This window comes from Heterodontus francisci, chromosome 20 (assembly GCF_036365525.1).
Source record: "Heterodontus francisci isolate sHetFra1 chromosome 20, sHetFra1.hap1, whole genome shotgun sequence".
Lineage (NCBI taxonomy): Eukaryota > Metazoa > Chordata > Chondrichthyes > Heterodontiformes > Heterodontidae > Heterodontus > Heterodontus francisci.
In genome coordinates, this window is record NC_090390.1 from 33,390,026 (window position 1) to 33,405,218 (window position 15,193).

General features: G+C 42.8%; 1 protein-coding gene across 1 annotated transcript; it reads left to right on the forward strand.

Annotated features, from left to right (window-relative positions):
• The first annotated feature begins 47 nt into the window (after nucleotides 1-47).
• Nucleotides 48-1,427, forward strand: LOC137380915 (interferon-induced protein with tetratricopeptide repeats 5-like). Its single transcript, XM_068053324.1, has one exon. It carries the CDS (start codon nucleotides 69-71, stop codon nucleotides 1,425-1,427), a length of 1,359 nt encoding a protein of 452 aa, XP_067909425.1. The 5' UTR covers nucleotides 48-68.
• The last annotated feature ends 13,766 nt before the right edge of the window (nucleotides 1,428-15,193 follow it).

The window sequence follows — 15,193 nt, forward strand, 5'->3', positions numbered from 1 at the left end:
TGAAGCTCGATCAGCTTCAATGTCACTTCACATGGAGTCCACAGAAAGAAAACATTGACTTGGATGATATGAAGCAAAGATTACAAGATTCAATACAGATTGGAGTGAAATATCGAGCCACGTCTTACAACCAACTTGCTTTTGTAAACTGTCTGCAAGGCAACTATGAAGAGGCAATTCAAACCTTAAAGGAAGCTGAAAGGTTTCTGAGGGAGAATCATGAACATGAATTTGAAAAAAGAATCATCATCACCTATGGAAACTATGCCTGGGTATATTATCACATGGGCCAACTGACAGAGGTCCAGTCCTACCTCGACAAGCTGGAGACAATCTGTAAGCGACTTACTAATGGCTCTCAGTATACAGCAATGACACCAGATGTATACGGGGAGAAGGGGTGGTCACTGTTGAATTCTACTAGTCAATACTATGAAGAGGCAATGGAATGTTTTAAAAAAGCTCTGGAGGAAGATCCTGATAATACTGAATGGAATGTTGGCTATGCAACTGTTCTGTTTCGTCTGGAAGGGTTTTCTGGTACCCCAGAGAATCGTGGGCCCAATGAATCAGTGAAGCAGTTGCGACGTGTGCTGGAGCTTGATCCAGATGACTCTGTAGCCATGGTGTTGTTGGCTCTCAAACTACAACAGTTCAATCAAAAGGAGGAAGGTCTGAAATTAATTGAACAAGCATTGCAGATCTCCCCTGACCTTCCATATGTGCTTCGTTATGCAGCAAAGTTTTACAGAACAAAAAGAGATGTGGTAAAAGCTGTGCAGCTGTTGAAGAAAGCATTAGAAATTACCCCACACTCTACTTTCTTACACCATCAAATAGGTCAGTGTTACAGAACAAAACTATATCAACTGGTCAAATATCCAGGCAGTAAAGACCCTCACAATCCTGCTTTCCAACAGAAAGCTGAGTTGATCAATCAATGCAAATACCATTTTGAAAAGGCATTTGAGAATCGCCCATTAACATCGATTAAAGCACAGTTGGATTTTGCAGGAATCTGTTTATTTAATGAAGAATATCTCAAAGCAGAGGAGATCTACAACCATCTACTGAAATTGGAAGGTATTCGTCCGGAAAACAGGCAGGCAATATGTTTACAGGCTGGGTTATTTGAACTGAATCAGAAAAGATCGGAATCAAATGCCATCACCCAGTTTCTGGAAGGACTGAAAGTCCAATGTGATTCAATACAGCAGCAAAAGTGTCACGAAAACTTGAAGAAGATAGCAGAAAGACGTCTTAGCAGGAATTCAAGAGACAGTAAGGCCTTTGGTGTTCTTGGATTCCTACATCAGCTGGATGGGGAGAAACATGAAGCTATTGAATGCTTTGAAAAGGCTTTGCAGTTTGATCCCAGCAATGAAGAATATCGAAGTGCTCTTTGTGAATTACGCCTTTCTATCTAGGCCAATAATGACTTTCCCAGCTAAAACTACACATTTTTGAAAAGTGCATTGATGGACCTGATATGCGAATAGCTTTAGAAGGGGACATTTTCACTTATATTCTGTTAACACTTTCTTTCAAATAAGCATTTTACACCTGTGTGTTTAATTTTCAAACAATAATCTTGTATTTATTCTAAATCCTAGTGCTTCATTCAGGAATATTAACCGCACTTGTAAACTAACCAAATAGCATTTGTTTCTGTCATTTTAGACATTTTGCTGTATGTGGAAGGAAACAGAATCAAGTGGATTTGGGGGAATTAGAGTTAATTAAGCCAGCTGGACAGTGACAATAATTGTTGATGAATTATAGGAACTGTTTTTAAAACAATAATAAACATTACATCAGCCTCATTTTTAACTCCAGATGAGTTTTGGGTGGGTAAGTGACGAGGGGAGTTGGACACTCACTGGTTGTTGCAGATATCGGGCCCGGGGCATTTTAAAACCCGAGCCTCATTATTGTGTCACCAGTTCATTTGCTGCCCACACAGCGAGCAGGTTGGTGCATTGAAAGATATTCTGGAGGGTCTCACGCGATAGAAGGAGGTACATAGAGAGTCCAGGGCAGGGGAGCCCTAAACTTTTTTGGGGCCTGGCGAGGCATTCTTGCCAAAAGGAAGGTAAAACACTTGCCTCTTGACATCCTGATTCTCCTCAGAGCCGCTTCAGCCTGTTGGAAAAGCTGCAGCAGTTTCCCCAGCTCAGGCCAGAGTTGGCATCGCACTCATGGCCTGATGATGTCACCAGACCCCAGTCCACGTGTCACTGAGGACTCCGCCCACCTTGGGCAGGCAGTTTAAACCAGTTTCCGTCAAGTGGGTAGGTTCAAAATTACCCCATTGAGGTTCTTATGTAATCCAGATAACTGGGTATATAGATGTAACTCATATACATGAAAAACATGCACTTTATTATGACCATCATCTGTTTAGTGTGTTTTAACAACACTGAATGCCAAGTATTATAGATAGAGGTACCAGAAGCATAAGTGCACTCTGACCTTGTGATTTACACTCTTCTTGTGGTAATGATGATGTAATAAAAATATCCAATCCAGCCGGTAGAGGGTGTAATAAAACCACTCTGTCACCCTATCTTTCACTTGCTGCCTCTTCACAGAAAAGTTCCCCATCAGGTGAAAGGCTTTCCATATGTAACAGTTGAGGAAAGGGCCAATGATCCCTGCAACCCCTCAAATAAATCAGCAACTTGATTCTGTTGCTCTGAGGATTTGCTGACAGATGTTTGGATTCCCATCCAGAGGGTTCATTCAGATCTCAGCCTCTGTCACTGGGAGTCTCCCTGCCCTGTAACTTGTCAGCTTCACCAGCTCTTCATAAAACCATTGGAGTCCCTCGTTGGCCAACACAGAGCAGCTTGGACAATATCCGGGAACGTCCATTTCTACAGACTTTCACCATCTCAGTGAAGGGAAACGCAGTAGATCAGGGAAGGATAAAGGACATAAAAAAGGTTAAAATGAGTTAAAAAGAATAAAACACAATGGTTGCAGACACTTAATTTCCAAACAGGGATTTCAATTGAGATTGTATAATCAGTGATTGAATATTAAAATAACCAATAAAATTAAACTGTGGCTGAGATTTTATTTCTGTTGTTGATCTGTGTGAATGAGGGCAGATAGTTTGATGCAAAATATGATGGGGAAAAGCCTGCAAGATCATTCTGGCGGTCGGTAATGTTTATGGCCTCTTGTCACCATTTAGTGAACAGCAATTCACACATTTCATCTTAGTCAACACACAGCAGCTCGGGCACAGGCTGCAAAGTCCATTTTATGGAAACTGTCGCCATCTTGGCTAAAGGAACACATTGTAAAGGGAGGAAAGCGAAGACAATATAAGAAAAGGTTCAAAATAATGAAAATGTTATCATTACAGACACAGATTTCGTCAACCAACGTCACACATGTCAATGATATTTGCTTTGTAGAATCCAGGCTAGAATTATCCCCTGCCAATGAGAATGGTTTCCAATCCCCATTTGCCTCTTCGGCAATTTTTTAAAGACAAACTAAAATTCATTTAAACTTGTTTATTTGTCCTTGTAATAGATTCCCGGCTGCTGATGAGAAAAAGAAGTTTTGAAAATGTAAAATAACCATCAATTGGGACTTAGAGAGGAATTTGCGATAAAACTGAGCAAATATTCCTTGCTTTTTAGTCAAAATATGAAAAGAAAATCCAATTTGCACACCATTATAAATCCAAAATAGTTGAAACTGCATCAAATAAGTTGTCTTAAAACATTTTGGAGTTGTCATCTTTTTTGGAGGCTGCATCAGGTTTTTTGAAAGTTTTGGTTAGCATTTGCTAGTTCTCTACATTTGGAACTGCATGTGTTTGGCTATTGGAGGACAGGAGTGGACATTGGTGTTGTAGTGTTTTGAAATTGCAATTGCATTCTGCATGCCCCATTGGCCAATGGTGACGTTGAAAGATTTATGCAAACGTTGAAAAAAGTGATACATATTGCTACAGCTGAGAACAAGTCATGGAAGCAAGAGTTATATCATTGTCTTCGTAATTACAGAGCGACACTTCAATTGACAGCTGGAAAACCTCCATCCTATGTGCAAACATCTACCTGAATCCTGCGGCGCTTATGATCAACATGTATCTGAGCGCGATCGAGAAGGATCTAATTAAAAGAATGCAACATGAAACTTAGAGCTATGCTGCTTAAGCCAGGAGATAAAGTACTTGAGAAACATGATGGTCATATTGCAAAGCAAACAACCACTTATGACATCCAACCATCTGTTGTGATCAACACAAAAGGATCAATCAGCACTGCTCAGTGCAGTTCACAAATCATCACAAGAAACGCATCATTCTTCAGAGCACTGAAAACACCACTCACACGCATTGAATCTGAATCCGACTTCGACACCTCAGATGAAGAACAGGAGTCAAGTGAGACTACATCTGATGTCAGACAATATCCTATTCATGAGAGAAAACGCCCAACATACTAGAGTGACTATGTTACGAAGCAAACTATTTATGTTTGAGTTTATTGTTTACAGTTTTGGAAACAGACTATTGAAACATGCTGGGTTGAACTTTATTACCTTGCCGCCGTTCTCTGCGAAATTTCACGTGGCAGCTCATTAACATGGAGGGGGCGGAATGCAAGCGCCAGTGCCTTTTTTAAAGGGCTTCAAGCCCTGACAGTTAATTTAAATTTTTAAAGAGTACAGGATGTTCAAATTAAATTTAAAACGTCAATGAAAGATTGAAGCCCCTCTTCCACCCCCACAATGACCATACAGGATATTTATTTCCCTCTCCCACCTGAAAAATCATTTTTTGCCAGTCCCAACCTTTCACCCCCAAACTTTACAATCTTTGCCCTTCAACCCCTTCCCACGATCCCCTCAGCCAATCATAACAGTTTCCCCGCTCCCCCGCACAAATGGAGATCCGAAGGCGCGGGACTTCTGGCAACCGGCTGGAATATCGTCATGGGATGGCAGTCACAAGGTAAGTCATTATTCATTCATTTCAATTTAATTGGCATATTTTAATAAACTCCCTGTCGCCATGCGGTGGGGAGGCTGCCACGAAGCCTCGCAGCCACTGGTAAAATGGGATGGGGGCCCGTGGCGGGCCTCTCCCAGTAGGATATTCCGGGCACCTCCCCCCCACCCCCACCATGACCCCCGGACATCAGGGGGCTTATAAAATTCAGCCCAATATGTCTGCCATTTACTAAAAAGGGGAGGGATGTAGTGTTGTAGTGTTTTGAAACTGCAGATGCATTGTGTACTCTAGAGGCTGCTGTAGAACACACATGCTGGCAAAGAGAAAGTATAACTAAGACGGAATAAAGGAGAAGCCTTTGTGTTCAGCTGCTGTAGTTTTTGGCTCTCTATCTTTGCTTCATATTGTTATGACCAGGTAAGAAAGGGATCTAGGGTTCCCTCTCAGCCTTCATCTTTTTTTACCATAACAGAGTTTAATTTTAAACACATCGTGTTTTTAGCTCCCCCTCAGTGAATCCTTGTTCACTGCTTTCCAATTATAAGGCAAAGAAACCAGCACAAACACGTTTTCTTAGGTTTAAAGATGAAAGGTTGAAATTTATTAAACTTAAACTTAAACTCTAATTCAGGTAACACCTGCGGATACACAATGCACCATGCTAGAATGCATACGCGATGCACACATGCAGGTAGAGACAGAAAAGAGCAGAAGAAAAATAAAGTGGAAAAGTTTGAGGCAATCTCTGAAGAGGGTTTTTGTTATGGTTCTTCGAACTCACTGTAAAGTCCTTGATTGGAGGTAGATCTTGCTCTTCATTGGGGCCCAGTATTCTTCTGAAATCTTGTTTGCTGTAGGAGACCTTTCTCTCTTGGGGTTCATGTGACTTCAGTAGATTTGGAGTTCTGTGAGAAAGAGATGGAGAGCCAGACAGGAGAGATCTTCAGTCCAGGAGCATACTGCAGTCTCTTATTTCAAACTGTTTGTACAATTCAGAATAACCAGGTTGCCAAGCAGGCTAGTCACGTGTCCAGCTGGTCTGACCACATCTGTTTGTAGATTCGGCCATCCCAGCAGCCATCCTGAAATTTGAGCTCCCTCACCTTCAATGTCTCGTGCTCAAAGTCCATTGTGGGTTACATTGGATAAGGGAAGTAACCCCTTTGTCTCCACAAGCACTGTCTGTTAATATGCAAATGCCTTTCCAGCCAAGGGCCTGGCGATTTTTTTTTTAAACATGTCCTTTCTTCACATCAGCAACAGCTTGCAAATCAATGTTCATTTGACAAAATTAATGTGCCTCAGTCTTGGCAGGTGGGGGGGTCTGCATGACAATATCCTATACCAAACTCAGCTAAACCTCACTCAAGACCTGAGCATATCGCAGGTGTGGTGTCCCACATAGTTAAATGCTCTGCTACAGTCACTGCTCTCCACATAAATAATAGACACCTGAGTGAGATCCTGAAGGGTGGCCAGTGCACATGGGATTGTACCCAAGTAGGGAGTCAATACCTTTAGGGAGAGGAGGGAGATGCAACAAATAACAGAGAAAATGTGTAAGGAACGTAAAGCTTTCTAGTTACTGGGCGATTCCAGGCACCAGGCTGTATTTTCTAGTACTGGAAAGACACTGTATTGACCTCTAACTCAGAGGTGACTGCTGGGATGTTCTGGAAAACATACATATTTTAAATATATTCATATATTTGCACAAAAGTGCAGCACAACCTTCGGAGCTCCTCACTAGGTTATGTCTGATTTACTGGGCAGTGTGATTCCCTCATGGCAATCTTACTACTGGAAGAAGGAGTCAGATAATCATTCAGTGGGTCCAGCATTGCATCTACCTCAAGATGGAACTATAATGATTTCTCAAATTCAGATCTGTATATTGTACATCCAACTAACTGAGGATAACCTGCTTTTTCTCTACTACTCTTTCCTTGAAGACTAGCATGCTGTTCCTCTGCTGATACCTTAATTTGTTGATGTCTGAGGCTTTACTTTTGTGTTTATGATTCACCAGTAATTGAATTGCAAGAGTTGCTGTTGAAGCTCCAAACCTTCAACTGATGGAACATCCTGGTTGTGTCCTTGGCAAGGTCAACAGAATAGCGCCAATGAAGTCATAGATTGTAGGTGAATGGTGCTGTTCACTATTGCTGCTACACCTTTGCTCTACCTAGCATGGGTTAAATACTGTGATGTGCCAGTTGCATTATTCTTGTCTTAGTAGTTTTGTATTATAATTAAGATTAAAATGGCAGAGCAGAAACATGCTGCCTGAGAGAGGGGTAATGTTCAGTTGCTCAAGAATTAATTAAGACAAACGATTCCTTGTGCTCAAAGTATGCAGTTAGACACAACCTACCATAAGTGCCAAAGTTCATGGGAGTTCAGTCATGAACAGCGTGCTTTTAGAACTGGGGGAGGTGTGGGAGGGGAGTAGAGATGCATACACCTCCAAATGAAGGCATTTAGTGTGACATAAGTGGCTAGTCAGAGAACAAGTGCTGGGAACCCTGCAAAAGATAAAAACCACCCATGGCTCCCTTTGTATGGGGACCATTTTGGAAAAAAGGCCTGTTTCTCTTCAGTGATCCAGGCTTCAATCTTGGTCTGGACCTACACCATGGGTGTTTTTAAGTCCAACTGAGAGGGCAGACAGGGCCTCAGTTTAATGCCTCATTTGATAGATGGCACCTCTGACAGTGCAGGTATGGGAACCTCCACCAGTATCCTTGGGTGTTAAGGTTAGCAGCACAGCCTGTCCAGCCTGGACTCCCTCTGTTGTTCCTTTTCACCTTGGAATGTGAGGTCAGGTTGAACCTCTGATCAGAAACTATATGAAAGGGAGGGGAGGCAAAATTGAATGTCCTAGGTACAGACAAGATTCGTATCGAATCATAGAGAAATTACAAAACAAAAACAGGCCATTCAGCCTAAGCAGTCGGGTGTTTTATCCTCCACATGAGTAGTTGTCCCAATCCCATATTCTCACCTTATCCCTTTATTCCCCTTTCCTTCAATTGCCCATCTATCCTATTCTGATAGTGCATTCTACAGCCTGCAAATCATCTGTGTAAAAACCTTTCTCCAGCTCCCTGTCCAAAATCTTTTACATTTAACATAAGATATATGTCCCCTTGTTCCAGATGCCTCAACCGCCAAATGCAATCAGTTCTGTCCCTTCTTTTCATAATTTTAAATTCTTCTATTGAATTACTCCATAATCCTCTAATTAATGAAAACAAACCCAATTTTTGACTCCTATGTTGTGATAACTATACTTGAATAATCTGCTGATGAACTTTTTATATTGTGACGGAAACCACACGAGCCAAATGGAAACATATTAATTCTGTCATATGGAACACGAATTGAACTTTTTACTGGACATTGAACATAACATGTTTAAAAGGACCCCAGAGCTGAACAGCTAAAACATGACTGCACATTTGCATTCTGAGAGACAGTTGAATAGAGAGACAATGGAAGTGCTCACTGATTCAATTAACAAGATTGGTCTGGGCAATAGTGATGATGCACATCTTGTCTGTGTAAGAGTCATCACTCCATCTGCGCACCCCACCCCCCTCCCACCTCCACCCCCCACTACCCCCAAACCGAGTGTGTCTAGTCAGCTTTGAAGAATCAACAATCCTCCCCAGAAGATGCTGTTTCAAACAAAGAGCTGGTCACATGACTTATCTGCTGGCCAGACTGGGAATTTATTTTATTTTATTTTATTTAGAGATACAGCACTGAAACAGGCCCTTCGGCCCACCGAGTCTGTGCCGACCATCAACCACCCATTTATACTAATCCTACACTAATCCCATATTCCTACCACATCCCCACCTATCCCTATATAGCCCTACCACCTACATATACTAGGCGCAACTTATAATAGCCAATTTACCTATCAACCTGCAAGTCTTTGGCTGTGGGAGGAAACTGGAGCACCAGCGAAAACCCATGCAGACACAGGGAGAACTTGCAAACTCCACACAGGCAGTACCCAGAATTGAACCCGGCTCGCTGGAACTGCGGTGCTAACCACTGCGCCACTGTGCCGCCCAATTGTTTGAATTGATCCTCAAAGAAAGGTTCATTGCACATTGCAATTTGAAGCAAGCGAAGGAAGGTGGCTCTCTCTGTCTCTCTCTCTCAAGCAAAGTCCCAGGGACCCATGGAAGCAGCTTTAGCCTCAAGACAGAGGACCTCTTCAGCCTTCTGGTACCAGAGAAGCAAGTTTGAAAGTGTACACTGGGCCCCAGCGAGAACTACAATCAAGGACTTTACAGCGAAACTGAAGACAGTAACTGAATTCCATTTATTACACTAATCTCCCCCCACCCCCCACTTTATTCTTTCTTCCCCTCTGTATCTATTTGTATGTGTGTGTTTATCTCATATGCTAGCGTGGTTGCGTTGCATATTTTAGTAATTTTAACTGAGTTAGAGTGATAAGGTTAATAAACTTGCATCTTTCTTGTTTAATCCAAGAAAGCCTATCTGATTGGTTCATTTACAATTACAATTAGACAGCAGTGAGCAAGGACTCACTGAGGGGTTAAGCTAAAACACTGCCCGGTTGTAACGATATAATGTCTTCCACAACCTCAGGACATCTTGTGGCAGTAATATAAAACCGATGATGGTGCACTAGAACTCCGTTCAATTTTCTTTTCCGTTGAAGATGGGCTAAAGATTGGGCACATGTCTGTCAATATGTATGCTCATTCAACATATCTCTGTAAGGCAACTTCACTGATTGCACAGGATGCCACACATCTGAACAGGATTACAGCTAAGGACATTACAAGCTCTGGACATAAGAGTGTAGAGGGAACACTGGCAGGTGAAGTTGACAGCATCCCATAGCTCGGGATTGCTAACATTCAGCTCTTATACCTGGCTCTTCTTTTGATTCATTGCCACACAGCCATTTACCAAATCACACAAACATCACCTGCAGTTAATATTGTGTGATGCAAGCCCTGTTTCTTGGTGTTGGCACCTTTTATGGCATTGTAGCCCCGCACAATAGTCTGGCAGCACTGCCACTGGTCCATAATGTTGGGGAGCACAAGGCTTAGTGGGGGAGAAAAACTGAAAGAAATCAGTATTAGTAGAGAAATGGTGTTGGGGAAATTGATGGGATTGAAGGCCGATAAATCCCCACGGCCTGATGGTATGCATCCCAGAGTACTTAAGGAAGTGACCCTAGAAATAGTGGATGTATTGGTGGTCATTTTCCAAGATTCCATAGACTCTGGAACAGTTCCAACAGATTGGAGGGTAGCTAATGTAACCCCACGATTTAAAAAGGAAGTTAGAGAGAAAGCTGGGAATTATAGACCAGTCAGCCTGAAGTTGGTCATGAGGAAAATTCTAGAGTCCATTATCAAAGATTTTATAGCAGAGCACTAAGAGAACAGTGGTAGAATTGGGCAGAGTCAGCATGGATTTACGAAAGGGAAATCATGCTTGACAAATCTACAAGAATTCTTCAAGGATGTAACTAGTAGAGTTGATGAGAGGGAGCCAGTGGATGTGGTTTATTTGGACTTTCAGAAGGCTTTCGACAAAGTCCCACATAAGAGATTAGCATGTAAAATTAAAGCGCATGGGATTGGGGGTAGTGTATTGCGATGGATAGAAAATTGGTTGGCGGACAGGAAACAAAGAGTAGTGTTAAATGGGTCTTTTTCCGAATGGCAGGCAGTGACTAGTGGGGTACCGCAGGGATCGGTGCTCGGACCTCAGCTATTCACAATATACATTAATGATTTAGATGAGGGAACTAATTGCAATATCTCCAGATTTGCAGATGACACAAAACTGGGTGGGAGGGTGAGTTGTGAGGAGGATGCAGAGAGGCTTCAGGGTGATTTGGACAAGTTGAGTGAGTGGGCAAATGCATGGCAGATGCAGTATAATGTGGATGAATGTGAGGTTATCCACTTTGGTAGCAAAAACAGGAAGGCAGATTATTATCTGAACACCAGTCGCTGAAGGTAAGCATGCAGGTGCAACAGGTGGTAAAAAAGGCAAATGGTATGTTGGCCTTCATAGCGAGAGGATTCGAGTACAGGGGCAGGGATGTCTTGCTGCAATTATACAGGGCCTTGGTGAGGCCACACCTGGAATATTGTGTGCAGTTTTGGTCCCCTTATCTGAGGAAGGATGTTCTTGTGATAGAGGGAGTGCAGCAAAGGTTTATCAGACTGATTCCTGGGATGGTGGGACTGACGTATGAGGAGAGATTCAGTCGGTTAGGATTATATTCGCTGGAGTTCAGAAGAGTGAGGGGGGATCTCATAGAAACCTATAAAATTCTGACAGGACTTGACAGGGTAGATGCAGGAAGGATGTTCCCGATGGTGGGGGCGTCCAGAGCCAGGGGGTCATAGTCTAAGGATATGGGGTAAACCATTCAGGACTGAGCTGAGGAGAAATTTATTCACCAAGAGTGTGGTGAGCCTGTGGAATTCACTACTACAGAAAGCAGTTGAGGCCAGAATATTGTATGTTTTCAAGAAAGAGTTAGATATAACTCTTGGGTCTAAAGGGATCAAAGGGTATGGGGCGAAAGCAGGAACAGGCTACTGAGTTGGATGATCAGCCATGATCATAGTGAATGGCGGAGCAGGTTTGAAGGGCTGAATGGCCTACTCCTGCTCCTATTTTCTATGTTTCTATAACAAGACAGCATCTTACAGCACACCCACCCCCTAACCCCCACCACCCATCGGATCCCTTGCACTGATGGTTTGCAATCACCAGCAGTTCCCATTCCCAGAGGATACAGGCCGTATTCTTGAGGATGTATCATTGAGGGAGTCACAATGTGCAGATGAGGAGGAGTGATGTCAGAGGAGCTGCACGAACCTGCTGCCCTGATGCCAGGACACTCGTGAAATTCTGTATTTGGTGCACTTCAAAGCCAAATCCCATCATTCATTTTAATGACTTGCTGATTGCCAAGGGACTCTGCTACTTTTATTTAGATGTCTTGTTACTTACTGAGTTCCCGAGACAATTTGCATTGGTATTATTCCCTTTTCATGTGCCTCCTTTTGCTCCTTCACAAGCTGTTCAAATCGTAAACAAAATTCCAAATGATTTACACTACCAGAGAGCCCCCTAGTGGAGGAACACATGAGCTGGATTTTCAAACAAATGTGGAACAAATATTAAATGTTCATTTTAAAATATAAAAACTCAAAGGAATGTTACAATAAATATGAAACATGTTGGTTTTGGGGCTGGCTGCAGGGGTGAGGTGGGTTTTAGGTTATCTTCTAGTTTTCCCAACTTTTTTTTTCTGGTCAATGCCATCTGGTTACTAAAATAGTGGCCAGGATTTTGTTCTGCCCTTTGAGACAGTCACGGGGAGGGGTGGGAGGAACAAACAAAATGGCAGGGGGTCCCACTCCCAACATCGCCCAGGCCCCCTGCCATTTTCTCTGGGGTGGGAGGTCTGAGGACGGCTTCCCACCCCAGGCCAATTGGCACCCTTGAGTAGCCAAATAATGGCACTTAAAGGTCTCTTCTACCTCCACTTCAATTTTGTTGAAGGTGGAGCAGCCTGCCACCACGGGGAGATGCTGCCAGATGAAGCCTGGTGGACACTTAGCAAGGTCAGTGGGATTGGTACCTAATTTGGCATCAATCCAAGGCCCTCGGAGGGCCCCCCCAGCAGCAGTGGCTACCTCCCCACCCTCAACAACCATCCCCCCCACCCAGTCACTGGGATGTGCCTAAATAGTCCCAGTGAACCTGAACCCAGTTAACTCTCCTGCAGTTTCCTCCTTTCCTCAGTACTGCAGGGCCTTCTGCAGTACCGTCAGTGGCCATTGCTGGTACGACTGAGCTGCCAGCCATCTGATTGGTCTGCAGCTCCGGTGGCGGGAGCTCGTCCCTTAAATGTAAGCATCCCCAACAGCGAGCATTTAATTGACTACCTGCTGTGGAATAGCAATGGGGGTTAGACGAGGGGACTAAGGCCGAGTCCCGCCCCACCTTCCAGCCCGCTGCCAGGACCCCCATCACCGGAATAAAATCCAGACCAGTGGCTTGAGGGGACCTGCGGAGGAAGTTTTTAGCATTCCCAGAGCCAATAGTTTGCCCATTTCTGCCTCATTCAGAGACCTACAGTTTACTATTCATTAACAATACTGGGGATGAAGTTCCGTAACCTCGGCAGATGAGCAACGGAAATCCCGGAAAAACACTGGAAACAGTGGACAAGCATATCCCCATGGGACTCCATCCCAAAAAACTCTGCTTAAGTTGCTCTTGTCTCTGGAATATGCAACAGATGAAATCAACAGTTATAATCTCTGCAATTTTTAGCTCCTCCCTCACCAACAGGGGTTGGATTTCCTCCCATTTATAGTCAATAATGGGAAATCTAGCCCATCAAATATCTTTCCCAATCTAACTTGAGTGATATACAAATCCAGAAAACTATTTTAAACTAAGTTGTGAAAGTAGGGCAAGAAGACAGTTTTCAGCTAATATAAGGCAAATTTAGGATGGATCTCAAACAATCTATTAAAAGAGAATTTATTCCTTCATAAAATGGCAGACATGAATACAAAAAAGGTACAAACCAATGCTTCAAAACAGTTATCATCCACGTGAAAAACTTTTAATAATTCTAAAAAGCAACCTTAGAAATGTATACATTTATTGGGTAATGTTTAGATTAACATGATTTCATAGATGGTAAAATAAATTTGTAGTATATATCCTTTGTGTAAGTATTGTATAACTTAGCATTAAAGACTTTTCAGTAATATTCAGACTCACAGTTGGGACTGAAGTGTTGGGTAATTCCTCACAGCAGCATTTGTATACATGTGATATGATAGATGTCACATGTGACATGATGTTACGTGTGATATCAATGATGGCATGTGTGATGTCAATGTTTTGTGCGATGTGAATGATGTCACGCATGATGTTAATAATGTTTCATGTGATATGAATGATACGTGTGATGTCAAATATGTGAATGTCATGAATGTGACATCATTCACATCAAGCAACGTGATATCAATGATGAATACAACTATATATTCACAAGCATTTTACACTATTTGAAACTCTAACTGTTAACTCCATTCCACAAAAGCTGCAGGGTAAATATTCCACTCTTGGATCATAGGGCCATAAATTCCATGCAGCTGCAGCTCTTAACAGGCTGCAGCTGCTATTTAAAGAGCCAAAGGAAAAATGGCCAGACAAAAAGTGCAGTTTGCCACCAGTTACTCAGGTTTTTGGAGATACATGTGTCAGCAGCACGGCAGAAAGAGGATTATTCTCATAGGCATTCCAAAGCACCTCCCTCAGAGAAGAAATATCCAGACCGCTTAAAAGGATGTGGCTCTCAAGGGCAATGCACCCTCAAGCAACCAGAGGGTATGGAGCAGATGAGGTTAAAAAGGTTTCAGGACATTCACCAAGGTAAGGCAAGCCACTAAGTCTCCTCTCAACTGGTTACAACCTGATTGATGTTGAATGCTAAGCCTTCACAAAACAGTTCTCTCAAACATTTCCCCAGGCATGCCCACACTACAGTACAGCACATTTCATTGCTACTACTTCAAACTACAACTGTAAACCTATGAAAGAAAGCTTACCACACCACCTATTGGTATGATGAATATTTGTCTACTCAATGGGTGACCAACCAGTCATTAAGTTCTCCTTAAATTTCCAACATCACAACATTACTATTATACTTGCAGGTCAAAGCAGTGCATATAAGGAGCAGACCAGAATCCAAAGTGGTCCCCTCATTTTAGGCCCTTGAGGCTTTACGAATCAGCCATGCTGGAGCCTGAGAATATACAGCGAGTGGACCATGGTGATGTTGGAGATCTCCCCAAAGCACAAGGCTAGAATTATCCTTTCCTTCTGTTCTTCCTCTCACCACACACTCACATGCACATAATATAGCAAACCCCCATTGCATACTGTAGCTGTGTATGTTGTTTGAGGGACTGCTGCCTGTAGTATAAGGATGTAAAGGGCTAATGCTGAAGATAGTGAGAGTGACCCCTCCCACTGTAAGAGTGATGATGTAACAATCACATGAGGTTAGGCTTGGGAGAAGAAGGGATAGCAGCACAAAGGATGCTAGCTTAGGAGGTTGGGTGAGAGTGTATATCATATTATATAAATAATACTGTTCTT

What these genes read in the sequence shown, in the direction of transcription:
- LOC137380915 (XM_068053324.1), top strand. Translation starts at nt 69, where the DNA reads ATGAAGCAAAGATTACAAGATTCAATACAGATTGGAGTGAAATATCGA.